Here is a 20,805-nt window from a genome sequence, read left to right on the forward strand (position 1 = left end):
GGCAAAGAGCCTGTTTGTTTTGGTGAAGGAAGAAGGGAGGAATTCAGTTGAAAGGGTTGAATGGGAGGGAATGGGCTAACAAGAAGAATGATGGCCTGAGAAAATACTGAGAGAAGGAGGGACATAGTACAGGATAGAATTAGGAGTAGTAAGGTAAAGGGAGAATGATATGAAAGGAATTTTGGAGTCCTTGACCATGGAAGTAGAAGACAAGTGATTGATGGCAAGATCAAAGGTATGACCACCAGGTTATGGTAGTTAAACAGATTGTGGAATTGAAAAGTGAGGGTATTTGAAGGAACATCAACATGTATGCTGAAGTCCTTTAGTGTGAAGGAAAGAACTGAGGTGGAAAGGGAAATCTTCAACCATATTTGAGAAAAGAAGGACAATTCCCTACGGATCAGTAGATAAGGGCCACCAAGGTCTAGATTGGGTGATAAATTTATATAGGGTGAATGAACCTTAGAGGAGGAGAGGTTACTAAACATTTTATTAACTAGAAAAAAAATTGAGATCATGCTGAAAAGCTTAAGGTTGTTGATAATTTAAAGGTTTTTAACAATGATTAAGAAAATTAAAGTCTAGAAGTATAATGCCTCTCATGTTTAAATATATTTCACAAACTCAGAATTTCAGAATTGGAAGGGACTTCAGTGACCATCTAATATAATTCATATAAGGAAAAAAAAATCCTTCTACAACCAACCAAACAAGTGGTCATTCAGCCTTAGTGAGGGGAAACACACACTATTATAAACTGTGGAATTCTAGTATTTTTTCCTAATTGGCATTTCAATTTATTATGGATTTTAATATCTTTAATTCATCCTATAATAAAAACCTATACAACTGAATATAGGAATATAAATTATCTAAACATTTTAATTCATTTACTAGTTCCCAGAAAGTGACTTATCTACTTCTCTAATGGATAAGTCCAAATTCTCTAATTTTTTTTTAATAATGTGAAGATTTGTGGCCCTTTAAAATTATAAGAAACCAAGTAAAATGATACAGCAATTTTCAGAAAGCATACATCTATACCATTTTTCTCTATGATGCTATATTATATCAAAATGACTATAATTATTCAATGGCAAATGGTGACAACTATATGACACACAAAAGATAGTTAAAAATAAAGTAAAAGATATGCCTTTTTTAACAAAAAACCTCCAAATACACTAATATGTGGCAATAAAATACATTTCATATATTTTATATGCTTTTATAATAAAGTATATAATCCTAGAGCTCTATTAATTTAAATGCTCAACATAAGGAAGAGCTATAGGAAAAATCTACAAATAGCAAAGCAATTCTAAGGACTCAAGCACTAATAATCAAGCTTATTCATAACTTGCAAAAACAAGGAAACAATGTTGTTTTATTGTCAAAATTCACATGCCTTTGCATATGATTTATGTTAAATATAAATGTGCACATAAACATTTCTTCTAATGACCTAAGGGGTATATTTAATTCACAAAACATGTAGTTCAAATATTCTCTATGAAATTTCACAAATGTTTCCCCAAAGTTGTAGAATTTAACTTCTTTCTACTTAGAGAGTTTTCTCTTAGATTTTAAAAAAATTTCATCTTTTATATTCCAATGACCCTAATTGATATTCATGTTATTCCATAAGAATGCCACTGAGAGTACTGTATATTTTTTATTCCAGTTTTGTTACTTATGAAAATTTCAACAAAATATGGCTTACTGTTAGGCAACAAATATAAGAACTATGAAAAACAGAAACTTTCACATTGAGAATGACTGCAACTGAAAATATACATTAATTTTCAAAACTATATGCAACCCTAAAATATGAAATTATAGTCTCTCCTAATAAGAAAGTACTTAAATCCCACTATTAACTGCATCCAAGTTTAGCAGGAAAATGAATTTTCCTTACTGTGTTATAATTTTTATTAAAATAAAAAAGCATAGATTTTAATGCTATAATTTGCTTGATTTTGTTTGTTTTTAACCTACTGCCCAACATCTATAAGGTTCCCATTCAAAAGTGAAAAATTGATGCAGGCCTTCACCATTGCTGAATCTTTACCAAATATACAGTTTTCTAAAACAATATTGCCTCAGTTAGTTGTAACAACTTTCCTCTTTTTATAAAGGGTAATTCCTTGAATGGACACTGTTAATCTAGAATAACAACTAACTTTTTCATTACAGGAGTTGCAAAAATTAATAGAAGTTTTTGAAAAATAAAATCAAGCCTTTTAATGTTGTTATCACTTTTCTTTTAAAAAAAAAAAACTATTTGTTTCATTTCCCACCTCTGGACAAGATTCTTATATAATTTCTCTCGGTTCTTTTGCTGAGTCAGTCAGCAACTCACAGAACTATTTGTAGGCTGAAAAATTACATTGGTGTTGTAAATTGCAAATGAATATGTATGTATACTAACACCACAAGGATAATTTCCCTAAATTTTAACACTATTCATTAAGAGCTCCATTTTCCTTAGTTTGCGTTTATTCTTTGGCATGGGCTTAGGATATAGCCCGTTTTTCAAGAGGTGTTCCTTGCTGAGACGAATCTGAGCACCATGCTGAAGCTGGAAAGAGCATAAAGCTTGAAGAGGTCGAAGCAATGTCTGGTGGAGGGAAAGAAGATGAAAAAGTCATTAAATATGTACATTAAAAAAGTCATTGTATCTAGACTTTTTCTAGCAATGGTTAAAATTACTCTTTTATATTGTCATTGATTCTTATACTTCTAATACTAGCACTAATAAATAGTCTGACAAATAGATTCTTTATTTGCTATAATAATTTATAGGACAATTCATTTCCTATGTATCACTAGGGAAAAATTTTAGATTATTTCACTAAACAGAATAGAAGATTCCCCTAAAGATACTGGAATTCAAATTTACTTTTACCTAATATTCTAGACAAAGGTGGGGGGGGATCTCCGTCACCCATAATCTGTCTGTCTCTGTGACTCCAGGCCTAGAGCTCTTATCCACTGAACCACCAAGCTGCTTCCAAGGAGTCAGGAAGACCTGAGTTCAAATATGACCTCAGATACTTACTAGCTGTGTAACCCTGGGCAAGTCACTTGACCTCTGTTTACCTTAATCTACTGGAGAAGGAAATGGCAAACCACCCTAGTGTTTTTGCTAAGAAAATCCCATGGACAGTATGGTCCATTGGACCACAAACAGCTGAACACAACTGAACAACAATAAAAATTGCCAAGGCTATGGAACAAATTAAACTGTAGCATAGCCTCTTAATTACTAGAATATATGAGACTATAAATTCTCTAAGTATATATATCTTGGGATCCTCTAGCTATTAAGTTAAGAGCTTTAAGGAGTTCTTAACCTTTTTTATGTGTGTTATGGACCCGTTTGGCAATCTGGTGAAGCTACGGACCCCTTCTCAGAATAATGTTTTTAAATATATAGAATAAAATATATAAAGTTTCAAAGGAAATAAATAATATTAAATTACAGTTACAACAAATAAAAATAATAAAAAATCAAGTTGATGACCCCTGAGGCAAAATGAGATAGGTATGACTGTAAAGTGGCAATACTATTGTAGCCATGATAAACACATGCCAAGAAAGTGTAAAAACATTTCTGGACTTGAACACAATAGTACATGCTGTGAAAACAGCCAACACAACAAAATTGTAACCAAATGTGAAACATTTTGAATACCATTAACATACTGAAAAACATTAACAGTTATGTCAGGAGAGGCCACTGAATCTCTAGCTTCCCTGAAAAACCGGAAAACAGAATGGAGAAGGCATTGTGCTAGGCACTTAGGATACAAGTATAAAAGATGAACCAATATCTACTCACAATGAGCTTACCTTCTAATGGGAGAGATAACAAATACATATAAAATATGCATGGCATAAATATAAAGTTAATTAATACAAATATATACATAGTAGTTAAATGTAAAGTAATTTGGGGAGGAGGGCACTAGCAGTTAGAGAAGGAAGGAATCAGGAAAGGTTTGATGCAAGTCTTGCTTAAGCATCTTAAAAGAAAAGCAGTATGCTGTAAGGCAGAAATAAGGAGGAAGTACATTCCAGGCAAATGGGAGGATCAGTGCAAAAGCATGAAGACAAGACATGGAGTGTCATGTAGGAGGTACAGAGGAGAAGGACAATTTGGCTGGATCACAGAGGGCAGGAGGATGAGTAAATAAGCTAGAAAGATAGGTTGAAAGCAAGTAATGTAAGATTTTAAAAACTAAAATCAAGAGTTTATATTTTCTCCTAGAAGCAATAAAAAGCCAGTGGAGTTTGCTGAGTCACATGTTTATATCTGACCTTGAGGAAAATTACTTTGGCAGCAATGTGAAGGGTGACTACAGAAGGGAGAGACTTGAGAGGCAGGGAGATCAATTAGGTGACTACTGTCATAATTTAGGTAAGAGTGGGTAAAGACTTGAGCTAAGGTTGTAACTGTACAAGTAGAGAGAAAAGGCCAGATTTGAAGTAGAAACAGTAAGATTTGGCAACTCTTTGGCTTCATGGGGTGAGGAAGTGGAAGAGGACCAGAATAATGCCTTAATTATAAACCTGGGAGACAAGAAGGATGACATAGCCTTCTACAGAAATATGGAAGTAGGCAATTGGTGATACGGTAATTAATTTCAGGAAAGAGATTGCAGCTGGATATACAGATCTAGGAGTCATCTACATGGTTAAACTCATGGAAGCAGAAGAGGTTACCATGGGATTACAGATGGAAAAAAGAAGAAGGTCCAAAATAGAACCTTGAGGAGCATCTGCAGATATGGGGTGTGGTTTGAATGATGAGCCAACAGAGCTGACTGAGAAGTCATATAGGTAGGAGGCAAAGTGAGAGAGAATAGTGTCACAAAAACCTAGAGAGGAGGGAGTTTCCAGGAAGAAAGGGTGGTTAACAACAAAATCAAATGTAGGAAACAGCTCAAGAAGGATTAGGATTGAGAAGACCTTCAGATTTGGCAATTAAGAGAACATTCGTAACTTTGGAGACAGCAGATTTGAGTGCTCACAGGATAGAGATTGCCTCTGTACCTTTCCCTAGCCACTCATTTGTACAGACCAACAGGACAACATATCAAATTTAACATCAAAGGTATACTAGAGCCAGCTCTAACAGCCCACCGTAAAATTTTCACTATGAGTATTTACACCTGAAAAACTGGCAATCCCTACAAATCAGAGATTGATTTATTGTTCTGTTAATTCTCTAGAATTAAGAATGTATTAATAATGCAGATTAAAATTAAAAGTGTGTATGCATACTTTTTTTCCCCCAGAGAGCATAGTTGTTAAATATTTACCAGCACATTTCTGTATTGCTCTATAAACACTGCTTGAGCTCAGCAGGAAAGAGTGCAGTAGAAGGTTCAGGGAATTAAGTCATCGTTGGACTAGAGGTCTGCGAAGTAGAGGCTAATAACTCAGCTAATAATAATTAAGACATTTATACAGCTTTAAGGTTTGCAAGATACTTTACATCTATTACCTCATTTGAACCTCACAACACCCCTGTATATGTGTGTGTGTATATATATATATATACACATATATATATATACATATATATACACATACATACATGAATTGTATAATATATATATAACCTATGGCAACATAAAAAATAAATATATCAATTATAAAATTCTCTGGCTTTTAAACCCTTCTCTAGAACAAAGGACAAATAATAAACAACAATAACAACAACAAACGCTTCTTTAGTTTTGTTTTGTTTTGTTTTGTTTTTATGCCTTAATTTTTCCAGTGGCACTGGTCTCTTTGCTATTTATCACACAAGACACTCCTTCTCCTGGGAATTTTCCCTGGTTGTTCTCCATGCCTGATGTGCTTTCCCTCTTTGTCTCCACCTCCTAGTTTCCCTGGCTTCCTTTAATAATCAGCTAATATCCCACCTGGCTGTTAGATGGCTCAGCGGATAGAACTCTGGTCCTGGAGTCAGGAAGATCTGGCCTCAGACACATGCTAGCTTCACAACCCTGGGCAAGTCATTCTGTTTGCCTTAATTCACTGGAGAAGAAAATGCAAACCACTCCAGAATCTTTGCCAAGAAAACCCCATGGACAGCATGGTCCCACAGGGTCATGAATAGTCAGACACGACTGAACAACAAGAAAGATTCCACCTTCTTTAAGAAGCCTTTCTCCGTTCCACTTAATCCTACTATCTTCCCTTTAAGATTACCTCCAATTTATTTGAATATTGCCTTCCCCATTAGGTGGTGAATTCCTTGAAGTCAGGGACTGTTTTGAAGGGTTGGGGGGCTTTTTTGAGCTTTTCTTTGTATTCTGAGCACTTAGCACAGTACCAGTCTCTAGAGTAGATATTTAATAAAATCTTGTTAGTTTGTTGACTTGACTTGAAACAAAAAACAAAAACCAGAGAACCCTGAACACTAAAGCCATTTGACGGACATTGTATGGTTTTGGCCTAATCTACAGAAAGGAAGATTTGGAAAATATAATGGATGGTCAATATAAGTTAAGGTGAGGTCCCCTATTACTGAAGGGACCCAGCCCTCAACCAGAAAACATTGAAAAAAGGAAAGGCAAACTTGATTTCCTACCTCCTGCCCCCTAGCTGAGTACCTAAGGGAGGAGATCTAGGGAGATTTCTACCAGTTTTAGTCTAAGAGTCTTTGTCCCATCAGAACTGCAGAAAAGATTGAAGCTGTAGGTAGTAGAAATGTCTATCACAGGTCAAGCCCCAGGGGTTGAGTGAACTGACCTATTCAGAGATGCTACATGTGCCCTGTGAGGAGAGGCCTCCCTGAGTCCTGCCCTGTGCAACACACACAGCAGTGAACTTCACCTGGACTCTACACAGAATAAAAGAGCCTTGAGGCCTTACAGTCTGCAGTGATGAGTTGCCCTTGGCAACATGTGCTTCTCTACCATAATACTTTATGTTTATGCCCACTTTCCCCATGGACATAGTCTATATATGTGGGACAGTATGCCCAGGTTTGGGGGATAAATGCTTTGTAACTACCATTCTTGCTATGCCTTAGAGTCTACTGGCACAATTATTTACATTCTTTCACTGGTAGGACTTCATGAATTATAGTTTTAGATGGGTAATTCCACAGGGTTACCACTAGAGCCTAAGGAAACAGTCACTCTTTTTAAAGGCTCAACCTGCAGACATAAGTTCTAATTAGGGGAGTAACCCAGAAAGGAAGTTACATTGAAAGGTGGAGACACATGATATAAATCCTAGATTCCAGGTAGCAGCCAACTTCTGAGGATGCAACCTGCGTCTTTAAGTTGTTATTGTTGTTCCTCCTCCATTTTTGAAGAGGACCAATAACATCATGGGGTAATGGGTGCTGTCTTGACTTGTGTACGAATTGGATTTAAGTGAACATGGTCATCAGCCTCATTCTGTCTTCCAAAGTCATGGAATCCAGTGCAAGACAAAAGTCAAGACAGCTGGTGACCGGGATGCAGTAACTTAGTGTCTTCTCTAAGTTCTACAGAACTTGTTTCAACTGCCTTCATGGCCATTGGAACAAATTTTTCTCATCCATCCATTCCACTGGGAAAGTCTTCACATGCTTGGGGCAGATATCCCTCTAACTCGCCAACAGATTTGAGGCCTATAGATTATCCTCAACCTGGTATAACCCATCCGCCAAGATGGTTTTACCAGGGTGTGGCCACTGTGCATGCTACAGCTTCTAGGAGCCCCAGGCGAGAATTGGGTAGCAGGCAGAAACCAAAGGTAGATGAGCAGCTCTGAAAAGGCTAGGCAAGCTCCCACACCAGAGGTGCTAGTCCTCCCTGAATGCCCCATACACTGCCATACAAGTTGGGTAAGTGCCAAAAGAGGAGTGCTACAAATCAAAATGATAATGCTTCCTTCATTAATATACAGATATAGTGCTATATTATTCAAATTACCAAAGGGATAGTAAATAACTAGACAAAATAATGACATAAACCATTTGGAGAAGCAAAAGATCTAAAATCTCAAGGAAAACAAGGGAAAAAAAGAAGGGGAATTAGAACTTAAAGATCTCAAATTGTAGCACAAAGTAGTAATTATCAAAACAATTTTTTACTAGTTAAAAATTTTTTAAAGTAGATCAATGGAACATATTAGACAAGGAAGAATTAGTCCCTATATGCCACCCTCTTCTCAATTCTTCTCAAATCTTCTCTATTTACTTTCCTCCTTTGACAGTCCTGATCTCAGAGGTGACAGTTCAACATTATCCTTTACTCTTAAATATCTTGACCTCCCCTTTATCCTATAATCAGTCAGTCACAGCTTGCCAAACCCCAACCATAGATTAGCTCAGTCATCTATCTTTGCTGCTCTTACTCACATGCTGCTGAACATCCCTAGTAAAAGTCATCCCTATCTCTTTTCTCTTTCACAGAAAAACCTTCTAAAATGCATGATCTACATCTCCATTTTCTTATTGTCCTCTCACTTTTCAATGCTTTGTAATCTGGCTTCTCGGTTACCATTCTAAAGAAAGTACTCTTCCCAAGGTTACCAATAATTTTTGGTTTTCCTTTGTTTTTTTCTTCTAAATTGGAGGGTGGTGGGGTAGGAGGGAGAAAAAATAAATGTTTCTTAAGTGAAAAAAAATTTTTTAAGAAAAAAAATAAATTCAATGGCCTTTTCTCAGGTTTCATTCTACTCAATCTCTCATCACTTGGATTTGGGACATTGTTCTCCACTAGTTTTTCTATTTGACTGCTCATTTATAGTTTCCTTTGCTAGTTCGGCATCTAAGTTCCGATCCTGATGTGTTCCATGTCCTCTTCTCTACTCTACCTATATTTGCTTCCTTGGTGATCACATCAGCTCCAATAGGTTTAATTACCATCTCTATGAGAATAATGCTTAAATATTTCCATCCCAAACTCTCTCCTTAACTACAATCTCACATTACCATCTGCTTGTTATTAATTTCCACTTGGATGTGCTATAGGCAACTCGAAGTCAACATCTCCATGATGAATCTCATCACATCCTTTCCTTCAACCCTAACCTGCCACCAGGAACATTACCAGTCACCCTGATTACAAACCCAGAGTCACCTTTAACTCTTCCCTCACCCCCTATCCAATCAATTGCCAAGTTTTGTCTATCCTACTTTCCTACACATCTCAATTTGTCACATTCTTTTCATACCATGTCTACCTTTCAATCAACACACATTTATGAAGTTCCTATTACGCGTCATTGTCATCAGCAAGCCATAATCAACACTAGCTATTACTATTGTCATGGCCATCTAATTGGTTCTCCTGACTCTAGAGTCACTTTTCTACAATTTATCTTCCATACAGCAGTCAAATTGGTACTCCTAAAACACTGATCTGATCATGTCTCTCTGCTATTCCATAACTGTCAATGCTTCCTTCTAGGATAAATCACAAAGTCCTCAGTCTAACAATTAAAACCCTTCACCAACTAGATCTGCTTTTCCAGTCTTACTTCATATTACTCCATTCATTCAGTCATACCAGCCAGTTAGCTAGTCCCTGGTTTTTTTTGTTTGTTTTTGCTCAGTTGTTTCAGTCATGTCTGAGTCTTCATGACTCCATTTGGGGTTTTCTCTCAGCAAAGATACTGAAGTAGTTTGCCATTTCCTTCTCTCATTTTACAGATAAGGAAACTAAGGCAAATAGTTATGTTATATGTGACTTGCCCAAGGTCACACAGTTATAGTAAGTGTCTGAAGTCTAATTTGGCCCCAGGTCTTCCTGGCTCCAGGCCTGGCACTCTATCCATTGTGCCACCTAGCTATCCCTAGTCCCACTTATAAGATTCAATTTGCTACTTTCATGTCTTTGCACTCTCTCCCCATCTCAGCTAGAATCTCTAGGTTTGTCAAAGCAAAACTCAGGTACCACTTCCTTGCAAGAGACATTTCCTGTTCATTCTCTCTCCCTCTGGAAATTACTGTGTGTGTGTGTGTGTGTGTGTGTGTGTGTGTGTGTGTATACATACATATATACATACATATACATACACACATATATAATCTTTTTTGTATTTATTTATGTGTATTACATAAATAATATATTCTCTTCTCCCCTAGTAGAAGGGAAGCTCTTTGAGGGAAATTAATATTATACTATTGTATCAATAACTAATTCTTAATTTGTAATTCAACCTTTTTTCTCCTATTTTTGTCAGGGACCCACCCCTGAAAAGGCCAGGCAGTCTCTGAAGAGGATGACCAAATAATGTGATTACTTCTAGCCCCCAAGACATCTGCTCATTAACTACTTTAGGCAGGGCCCTACCCAAATGGGACCCTAGTTGTTTAAACAGGACCAAGTTTGAGTTAGACCCTCCTCCCAGGGAGTATGAGCTTTGTCCTTGTTCTCTTCATTAAAGTTTGGGGTGATCTGGTCTACAAAGGGAAGAACAAGCCAGTGAAAAACTGAATAAGATGGCTTGTGTTTTTCTGGTTAAGACTGCTAGAAATTCACTTCCCTTAGGAGTCAGAGAGGGGCTTGATTGGCCACCTTCCCCACTTCCCAAAGATAGGGAGGAGCTGAAAATTCTTAACCAACCTCCTCATTAAAACATCCATAAATCACGATTGCCACAAGAGGTTCAAATGTTATACTGTCAGGCAAATCAGAAGGAACACACATCTATGTATAAAAGACCCAGCCAGCTCTCGTCTAGGGACTTTGGCTCAACTGCAGGCACAGATTTGACATGACCTTTATTAACAGATCACATATCCCTATTAATATTATGCTCAGAGAAATGACCTCATGTTATTATTGGTTAAATTTCCTTTGTGACATCTTTGAAGACAGAGACTACTTTGTTTTTGTCTTCATATACCCAGTGCCTACCAGTGTCTGCCTCGTGGCTGATATTTTAATAAATATTTAATAAATATATAATGAATATTAAATATTTAATGAATTATTGAGGAGGAATCTTCACAAAACCAAAAAAGGTGAAATGGCCAAATTTGAGGTAGAGAAGAAATCCCTAAATTTACTTATTTAGGGTTCTCAGGGTACATTTGTCAATTTTACACACCTATGAGAAGGACTTGTAAATTCTTTTTGTAAGTGCACGGACAAGAAATTATTTTGCTGTAAACACCTAGAGCTTGATGAGTAGTATAGCTTTAGGGGATGGTTGTTTGATTTTCTAGTTGCATCTGCATGTAATTTTGGCTAAAACAGAAATTTCTCTCTACCACAGCCTGGCAGAAAACACATTCTTATGTACTCTTCCAAGATCTAATGGAAGTAATATGCTAAATATTTTTTTCACTAAAAAGACAAGTTTCTTCAGTTCCATTTAATACTTTACTAAATCAACTTTGTTAAATTTATCATACAGTTTTGGTAAAATAAAGGGCTTATTTTCTTTGTTTTTCAGTTAAGGACTTCACAAAAATCAGAAGAAAATGTCACTGTTGCCCATCTCCTCCTAACTCTGCTCCTGACTTTCTGAACTTTAAAACTATGCCTCTGTTGCTACCTCAACCTGGAACTTCTGGGTCCTCCTCCACCTGATATATCCAACTATGCCTGTGGTCTTCTCACCCTGGAATATCCCTCCACTAAGCCAGCCCCTTTTTCTAAATGGTGAATTCCTCCTGGGACCTCCATTTTGTGGAGAGGCCAAGGCCTTTATTCCCCTTCTGACTTTGTTCCAGGCAGAGACCTAACCCTAACACTTAACCCTAACCCTGTCCTTTAGAGTCTGAAGCATCCCAGCCCTCCCTATGGCTGTGATGTTTAGGGCATCCTTCAAGGTTGCTACCTGCCTCCTTGCCTCCCTCTCTGGCTCCCACTGCATTTGGGGCCATCTCTAGGTGTTGGATATAGTGCATACTTGTGTAATGGGTGTAATGATTAACTAAATTAAATAGAGATTAATCCATTTATACAGCAAAAATAGGGCATCCTGTATAGGATATAGGAAGTTCCATATGGCCCTGCTGGAGTATGTCACATTTCATGAGTAGTTTATTTATATTGGAGCAGAGCTTTACAAATGATCAATTATTGATCTAAAAACAAGAAAGTTGAAGATTAAATCAGAAGAAGAGCAAATTTAAGGAAAGTTCTAATGAATCTGGAAAAAAAAGGAACGTCATTAACTGATTTGGCAACTACTGTCAACTACTGTGCAGGCTGGACTGCCCAGATTATGTACTAAAATTTTAAGATATGCATACAGTCATGCTTGTCAGCAACTTTTTTTGTTTGTTTATTGGTGAGGCAATTGGGGTTAAGTGACTTGCCCAGGGTCACACAGCTAGTAAGTATCAAGTGTCTGGTCTGAGACAAGATTTGAACTCAAGTCCTTCTACTCCAGGGCCGATGCTCTATTCACTGCACCACCTAGCAGCCACTTGTCAGCAACTTTTTGAGAAGCAAGACTGCATACTAGCTCCAATTTTATTTAATATGCTTTATTCAACTATACAACAATGAATTGGAAGCTGGTACTTTCCAGATATCAGAAAAAACCTCCATTTAAACAGGCTATAAATACTGAAGAATATCTTTGAGATACTTATTTAAGATACACTTTAAGCTCATAATTGTTTCTGAAAGAGCTAAACAGGATTGTGGATTGCTTTTGAGAATGACACGACTGATTCTGTATTGCATGTGAAAAACCTCAACTAGAAACTGTCATTCTGTTCGTTCAGTACAGATCTTGGTGACACCACATGTCATTCATCAGATTCTTCAAAGTTGGGAAAATATTTAAATTTCTACACAAGATGGTTTCAGTCTTCTACTTTCACAAACATTATTGCCCAAGAAACACAAACCAGAAACAGAAAACTTGATGTTATGTGTATGTTTTGTTTTGGTTGTTGTTTCTCTTTTTTCTTAAAGGCAGGGTATTTGGGCAATGACAGTAAAAAGATGGACACTGTTGCCAGAAGCTCAAGTCCCACTCTCCCAATAGCTCTGCCTGCAGCCTGCACTTCAAATGTGAGAGAGCAGAGGTTCTCTGTGGCTGCTGGAAAATGTTCAATCAGTGTAAAGTTTGCTCTCCTAGGTGAAAGGAGAGGAAAAAGAAGAAGTAGGGGAGATGAGTGGAAAACAGCAAAAGAGCCTGTTAGAATATATGATACTTGAGAATATATGATCCATCTTGAAGGGGAGGAAATGAGTATTTATATTACTCAGGTACAGTTGGATGTATCAGGTGGAGTAGGACCCAGAAGTTCCAGGTTGAGATAGCAACAAAGGCATAGTTTTAAAGTTCAGAAAGTCAGGGGCAGAGCTAGGAGGGGATAGGCAGCAGTGACATTTTCTTCTAATTTTTGTGAAGTCCTTAACTGAAAAACAAAGAAAACAATACTACTCACCTACTACATCCTACATGTGCTAAATACTTTTACAAATATTTCCTCATTTGATCCTCACAACAACCCAGTGAGACATGTGCTATTATTACAATATCCATTTTATAGTTGAGGAAGATGGGGCAGAGGTGAAGTGACCTGCTCATGGTCACATAGTTTGTGCCTGAGGCTAGATATGAACTCAGATCGTCCTGAGGCAGGGTTTTACCCACTGCACCACCTAGCTGTCCCTAGCCCATTACATTGGCAAGTTATGAAGGACCACTGCCATTGACATAACAACTATATTTCATTGCTGACAATGTCACTGGGTACTATCCACCTTCTTCACTAGTAATTCATATAGCAAAGTCTCTCAGTCTCTATCATGTCTATGATATTGCACAGATGATAAAACTAAGTCTAATAGAAAGGGCATGTTTTGTTTCCTCTTTTGTTTATCATTACTGGTAGAGTGCTGGAAAGTGAGCAAAATTCAATGATAGTTTTACCATTGAGTAATTATCGTTAGCTATACCAGGCATCACACCACAGAAAAGAGGACAGAAATGAAAATGTGCTGATAAAACTGAGAAACAAAATAAAGGCAATCTGAATTTATAATTGTATAATGTATTTTGAACAAATTACTTCTCAATCAATTTATACTTCTGACAAATGATGGTAAAGCTTTTATTAAATTACCAGACTTATATCCTTCAAATAGAATACTGTAATGTACATGGCTAATATGGTCCATAAAAATATAATGAGTTAACACTAGATGCATCTAAATTGTAAAAAATATAGCAATAATGATCATATCACTAAGTACTAAAATCTTTATTCTGTGTCAAAGTAGAGAAAAAGCTATCTTTTATAATGAACTTTAAAGGATTCAATTTTCTCTCTTTTCTACATTTTAAGTATGCTTGTGTTTCCTTTGTCTTCTTGAAATATATTTACAATAAGTTTTAGGGATCAAAAAAGATTGTGCTAACATAAACAGCTTTTTAAAAATTAAGTGTGAAAATTCAAAGCTTAAAAATATGCTTTATACTTAGGCCTCAAAAAAACAGTGGAACATTATTTGGTGCTGGTAAATATTATCTAGATAATAATCAAAATTTCTGGATGGATGAAAGTTAAAAAGACGATTACACATTTTAATCTTGACATATTTTACAAGCACGTCTCTTGGTCATCATTAACTACAAAGTCTCTATCAATCTTTCTTTTCTATACTCTAAAAAATGTGAATACAATACATGGACAACCTATAAAGTACTCAAATAAAAATCAGATCAAAATGAAATATGTTTGTTGTAGAATGCCTTAATTCTTAAGAGAGACTGACAGAAAATAGACTTGAGCAAACCTGAAAAACGTCAACAAGCAGAAGAAAAATCTTCATAAAAGGCTCAATGTAATATTTTGCTATTTGAGTACATTTTAGTATGCTATAAGAACTATTTGCATAGCTTAGTGTAAAGTAATTAAAATACATGCAAAAGCATTAGTGATTACAGTACTATCTATACTTCTACTCTATATCAAAAGGTATGTAGCAGAAAAAGGTCTAAACTGAGTCAAAGACATGGGTTCAAGTCCTAAACTTTACCTTTTACTAGCTGTGGTAACTGGGCAAATCACTCAACCTCTCTGAGCCTCAGTTTAATTGTACGCAAAATGAAATAATCCTATTTACATTCCTATCTCACAGGTTGTTGGAGTGAATAGTTTTATAAACTGTAAGGAACAACAAATATATGTTATTTTATCTATTTCAGATTATAAGTGCAATGGATTCTTTTTACATTTTCACAAAAATAATTACATTTTCCCAATTAAATGTCCATTCTTTAATCAAATCATAATTTTCTTCAAGGTACCTCTTGAATGTGATCATTTTTCTCCAAGATGGCAAGTGCAACAGCTGCACATTCTAGTGTAGAGAGGCACCTATTGGTTGGTTGTGTCCGAATCACATACTGACTAGAAACACTGGTTTTCAATTGCACCTGCAAGCAAGAAAAAAAGAATTTAATTTTAAAACCATATACTCTTAAAACAGTCATTTTTGCATGTTATTCACCATCCTACTAATATATATTTACGCTGACAATATACTGTTCTAATATAAAATATGAGAGTTTTTATAACCTTAGTTATATCATAATATCAAAAATACTACTTTTTTAAAATAGTATATTTCTAATATACAAATAATGTTGCATACTTCAAAATAGCAGTTACTGTAATACTCTTATGAAATATATATCATCCAACTCTGTTAAATTTAAGCTATCTATATCAAAAATAGAGATCCATGAAAGTTTTATTTGATTCAATTCAATAGACAGGTATAAATCTATAATGATTTCTTAATACAAAACATTGTGTTGAACACTGGGGACAGAAGGATGAAAAAGTCATTATCCTTGACCTCAAGGTAACTGTATTTGGAGGAAACAAGATAAGGATGCAAATAATTCTAACACAAAATACAAAGTAAAAAGTTTAGAAAGGGTGCCATCTGACAAAGTGTCATAGGGTGTGGGGGGAGTGGGATCAGGGTAGAAAGGAATTAGGAAAATCAGAGATAGCAGTATCTGTCTTAGGCCTTAAAAGAAAGAAAGAATTTTGGAAGAGTTGGAGGCAATATAGCAAATAGCTCTTTTGACAGAAACGAAGAAATTATGGCCTGGAGTTTTAAGAGAATAGAATGAAATGTTAGGGTGAAGTAGACTGTAGCGTGCCTTAAGTTCCAAGATAAGGAATTTGGCCTTCATTTGTTGGACAAAAGAAAGGAAGGAAGGAAGAAAGGAAGGAAGGAAGGAAAGAATGAAGGAATAAAGAAAAAAAGAAAGAAAGAGAAAGACAGACAGAAAGAAAGAAAGAAGGAAAGAAGGAAAGAAAGAGAAAGAAAGGAAAGGAAAGAAGAAAAGGAAAGGAAAGAAGGAAGGGAAAGTGAAAAGGGAGGGCAGAAACTTTTATTAAGATCTATGTGCTGGGCACTGTTACCTGATAGTGCTACAAATACAAAAATGAGACAATCCCTACCCTCAAGGACCTTAGATTCTAAATGAAGAAACAACACATTTAGGGGAGTGGTAGCCAGAGAAGACAGGATCTAAGGGATGGTGAACTGATTCATTCAACTGCTACACTCTTTCCAGGAACCACATAGTATAGTATGACTGTTCCATGACTGAGCCCAGAGTAAGGCAGTGTGTGGGAATTGGTGGTGGAGGTCCTTCCATTTTTTTAAATTATTTTTTTTATTATCTTTATGATCCTTCCCTGCTGTAAAAGTCTATGAATCAAATGTAAGTCAGGTATAGTCACTGGCTTCTTTAAGAGTTTAAGGGGCAGCTACCCTGGAGTCAGGAGGGCCTGAGTTCAAATCCGGCCCCAGACATACAACACTCACCAGCTGTGTAATTCTGGGCAAGTCACCTAACCCCAATTGTCTCACCAAAAATAAAATAAAATAAAAATAAAAATAAAATTCTTTGTAGGGCAGCTAGGTGGCATAGTGGACAGAGCACCAGCCCTGGAGTCAGGAGGACCTGAGCCCAAATCTGACTTCAGATACCTGACACCCACCAGCTATGTGACCTTAGGCAAGTCACTTTTCTTATTTTTATTTTTATTTTTTTAAAATTTCTTCTTAGTTTTCAACATTCACTTTCACAAGATTTTGAGTTCCAAATTTTCCCTCCTCCCACCCCAAGATGGCATGCATTCTGTATATCCCTTCCCCTAATCTGCCCTCCCTTTGATCTCAACCCCCCCCTTTCTCTTATCCCCTTCCCCTTCTATTTTCCTGTAGGGCAGGATACATTTCCATACCCCATTTCCAGTATTTCTTATTTCCCAGTTGCATGTGACAACAATTTTTTTTAACATGTGTTTTTAAAACTTTAGGTTCCAAATTTTCTCCCTTCCTCCCTTCCCATCCACTCTCATTGAGAAGGCAAGCAACTTGATGCAGGTTATACATGCGTAGTCATGCAAAACATTTCCATAGTAGTCATGTTGTAAAAAACTAAATATATTTCCCTTTATCCTATCCTGCCCCCTATTTATTCTATTCTCTCTTTTGACCCTGTGTTTGCTTCTGATTACCCTCTCCCCTAATCTGCCCTCCCTTCTATCATTTCCCCATTCTGTAATTCCCTTTCCCCCTCTTTTCCTATAGGGTAAGATAAATAGGCTTCGGATGTAGGAGCTTTGACTTTGTTGTCTTCTTCTGGTTGTATGTTTCGATCTTCTTTGTCACCAGAGTAAGATTCTATGGTCCGACTCTTTTTGGGCTGCTTGCTCATGATCTCAGCCAATTACTTGAGTTATAAACTCTTTGTTAAGGTAGGGGTCTGCTTCCAATGTGGAAAATGTACTGTCCCAAACTTCAGAGGTTTTGTGTAGCTGTTTTCAGAGATACTTCTAGGGATCTATAAATTTTCAGTTTTTCCAAGACGCTATGATCAAAGGCGAGGTGTTTACTCCTTTCCTGGCCTGTGCTCTGGTTTATGAGCGACCACAAGCACTCTTTTCTGTCTTGAAACCATGAGGAGGATTTCCTTTCCACAGCCACTACAAGCTCCACCACACCAGTGCTCCTCCTTGCCCCAGGATCACCACCCACAACTGTGACCCAGATCCAAGCATGGGCAAAGCAAAAGAATCCTGCACCAGCAGGGAGATCCCTGCCATCCCCCTCTGATCAGCCACTCAATTCCCCCTCAGTCTGTGGGCCAGAAGCTCAGGAAACAGCCACCACCCTGGGGCGACCTCAGGGAATGGGACTGGGACCGTGCTTCTCTCTCTCACCACAAACACAGACTTTTCTCATTGACCTTCTAAGTTGTCTTTGGCATTCGTGGGTTGAGAAGTTTGGAAACCACCACAGCCTCCCACGATTCAGTCCTCTGAGGCCTGCTCCAGGATTGCTGAGGCCTGCCTTGCCTGAGTGCCCACACCGAACTGCATTCCTCTCCCTGCTCAGCGTGATATATCTTTCCAATCAACCATCCAGGCTGTCTTGGGCTTGAAATTTGTTTCACTCTGTCTTTTTATGGGTTCTGCTGCTTTGGAATTTGTTTAGAGTCATTTTTTATAGTATTTGAAGGGGTTTGGTGGGGAGCTCAAGCAAGTCACTGCCTTTACTCCGCCATCTTGGCTCCACCCTGGTCCTTCCATTTTTAAAGAGGACCAGTGACATTGTATGTTGAATTGGATTAAGTGAGGAAGAGTTGTGCAAAATCAGCCTTACTCTCTCTTCCAGAGTCATCAAAGTCCAGTGGCAAGACAAAAATCAAGATGACTGGCAATGGATGATGGCCCAAGGTGTTGGGGATGACCTTGGCTTCTTTGATGTCTGTCCTAGCACTAAATGATCCACAGCACCTGCTTCAGCTGCCTTCATGGTTATTGGAACAAATTGTTCTCTTCCACCTATTCCACCAAAGAAGTCTTCACATACTTGGGGTAGACACCCCCATAACTCACTGACAGGCTTGAGGCTTGTCAGTTATCCTCAACCTGGTTTAGCACCTCTACTGAGATGGTTTTATTTGGATGTGACTGCTGCACATGCTACAGCTTCTTGGAGTCAAAGGTGAGAGTTGGGTGACAGGTAGATACCAAGGGTGGAAAAGCAGCCCTGAAAAGGGCTTGGCAAGCCCTCACACAAGAAGTGCTCATCTTCTCTGTACCCCCCAACATGGGGGAGTAAGCAGGAGGCAGCAGAATAAATGGCAGGATGGCTCATGGCTTTGTGCTCACTCACCAATCTGGCTCAGGACATCAGTTCCAAAGCTGAATGAATTAACTCTTCCAAGGACTAGGGGATTTTTTTTCTAGTGGTTTGGTACATTCTGGAGGCGATACCTTAATTTGGAAGAAGCAGGGCAGCAGCTGAGAGGATGGCAAGATAGCCACGTTTGAAAGCTAGATGCGATATGAAGCATGGCCTTTTCTGTTGCTCTGAGGCTTGCTGGGTATACTAAGCTATTTGAATTTATGCTCACTCACCATTCAATAAAGCATATGGTGAGAGACTAATGAAATTGTCCAGAAGGGTATTAATGAAAGATATGAGAATCAGATCTTTGACAAATGAGAGTGATCTCTTTCCAAACATGTCATAGCACTATGCTTTTCCTTTGCACTCATCTCAGAGTCTCTTGAGTTATATTTCCTAAAGTACATATTTTTCTTCATACCAGATTATAAATTCCTTGAAATAAAGTTTTATATTTTACATAAAAAGATAGACACATGATGTTATAGGCTTGTTTCTTCAGCATCCTTCTATTTGCATTCTCTTTTCACCCTTGTCTGTGTATTTTTAGTTTCTACACATACAAAGAAAAAAAATTAAGACTACATAATTTCTAAATTCTCTTCCATCTCTAATATTCTGTGACATACAATTGATTTTTAGTTCTGTCTCCCTAACTGGACCATAATAACATTATTTCTATATTTCTGCAAGGTTTACAAAGCACTTTTTCTGCAATAGGCCTATGAGGAAGGTAGTATAAGAACTCTTAACTCCATTATAGAGATGAGAAATCTGTGCTTCAGAGAAGGTTTGATTTATCTATGGTCATTCAGCAAATAGATATTGATAATCTGAGAAGCATCCAAAAAAGGTTGAAGGGGCAACTAGGTGGTACAGTAGATAGAGCACCGGCCCTGAAGTCAGGAAGACCTGACTTCAAATCCGGCCTCAGACCAAACACTTGACACTTACTAGCTGTGTGACCCTGGGCAAGTCACTTAACCCCAATTGCCTAAAAAACAAAACAAAACAAAAAAAAGGTTGAAGATAATGGTGAAAGAACTTGAAAGCATGCCACATGAGGAGCTGCTAAAGGAATTAGAAACCTTTACACTAGAGAAGACTTAAGGGTATATATATATATATATATATATATATATATATACATATTTTTGCAAGGCAATTGGGGTTAAGTGACTTGCCTACAGTTACACAGCTAGCTAATGTCAAATGTCTGGTCTGAGACCACATTTGAACTCAGGTCCTCCTGACTCCAGGGTTGGTGCTCTATCTACTGCGCCACCTAGCTGCCAGGGAAATGATAATTTTCAAGTATTTGAGGAACTGCTGTGTGGAAGAGAGATTATCAAAGAATCAACAAGCATTTGTTAAATGCCTACCTTAGTAATTGTGCCAGGCATTGTGTTAAGCACTGGTGATATATCAACAAAAGCAAATACTTTTGCCTTTAGGGAGCTTACATTTTAATAGGGGAGACAATGTGTACATATACAGGTCTAAGATAAAATGAGCAGATGTGTTGGGACTTCTTTGAACTTCTCCATCATGCCTTCCTTTTCTAGGAATCTCATCATTGGGAAATTCATTATCCTGCAAGACTGAATCCACTTGATAATCACTTCTCATTAGTATCCTCTTC

At 37.3% G+C, this 20,805-nt stretch overlaps 1 protein-coding gene across 2 annotated transcripts in view; it reads right to left on the reverse strand.

Annotated features, from left to right (window-relative positions):
• Positions 1 to 1,257: 1,257 nt before the first annotated feature.
• The window catches only part of DTWD2 (DTW domain containing 2), a 131,443-nt gene continuing 111,895 nt past the window's right edge, over positions 1,258 to 20,805 (reverse strand). For both annotated transcript variants that reach the window (XM_027874968.1, XM_027874969.1), the window contains exons 5-6: positions 15,247 to 15,375; positions 1,258 to 2,623 (exon numbers count right to left, since the gene is read on the reverse strand). In XM_027874968.1, the coding sequence (XP_027730769.1) occupies positions 2,453 to 2,623; positions 15,247 to 15,375 (300 nt within the window). In that variant the 3' untranslated portion in view covers positions 1,258 to 2,452. The remainder of the gene's footprint in view (positions 2,624 to 15,246; positions 15,376 to 20,805) is intronic.

Source organism: Vombatus ursinus, unplaced genomic scaffold (genome assembly GCF_900497805.2).
Source record: "Vombatus ursinus unplaced genomic scaffold, bare-nosed wombat genome assembly UNPS02014807.1, whole genome shotgun sequence".
Classification (NCBI taxonomy): Eukaryota; Metazoa; Chordata; class Mammalia; order Diprotodontia; family Vombatidae; genus Vombatus; species Vombatus ursinus.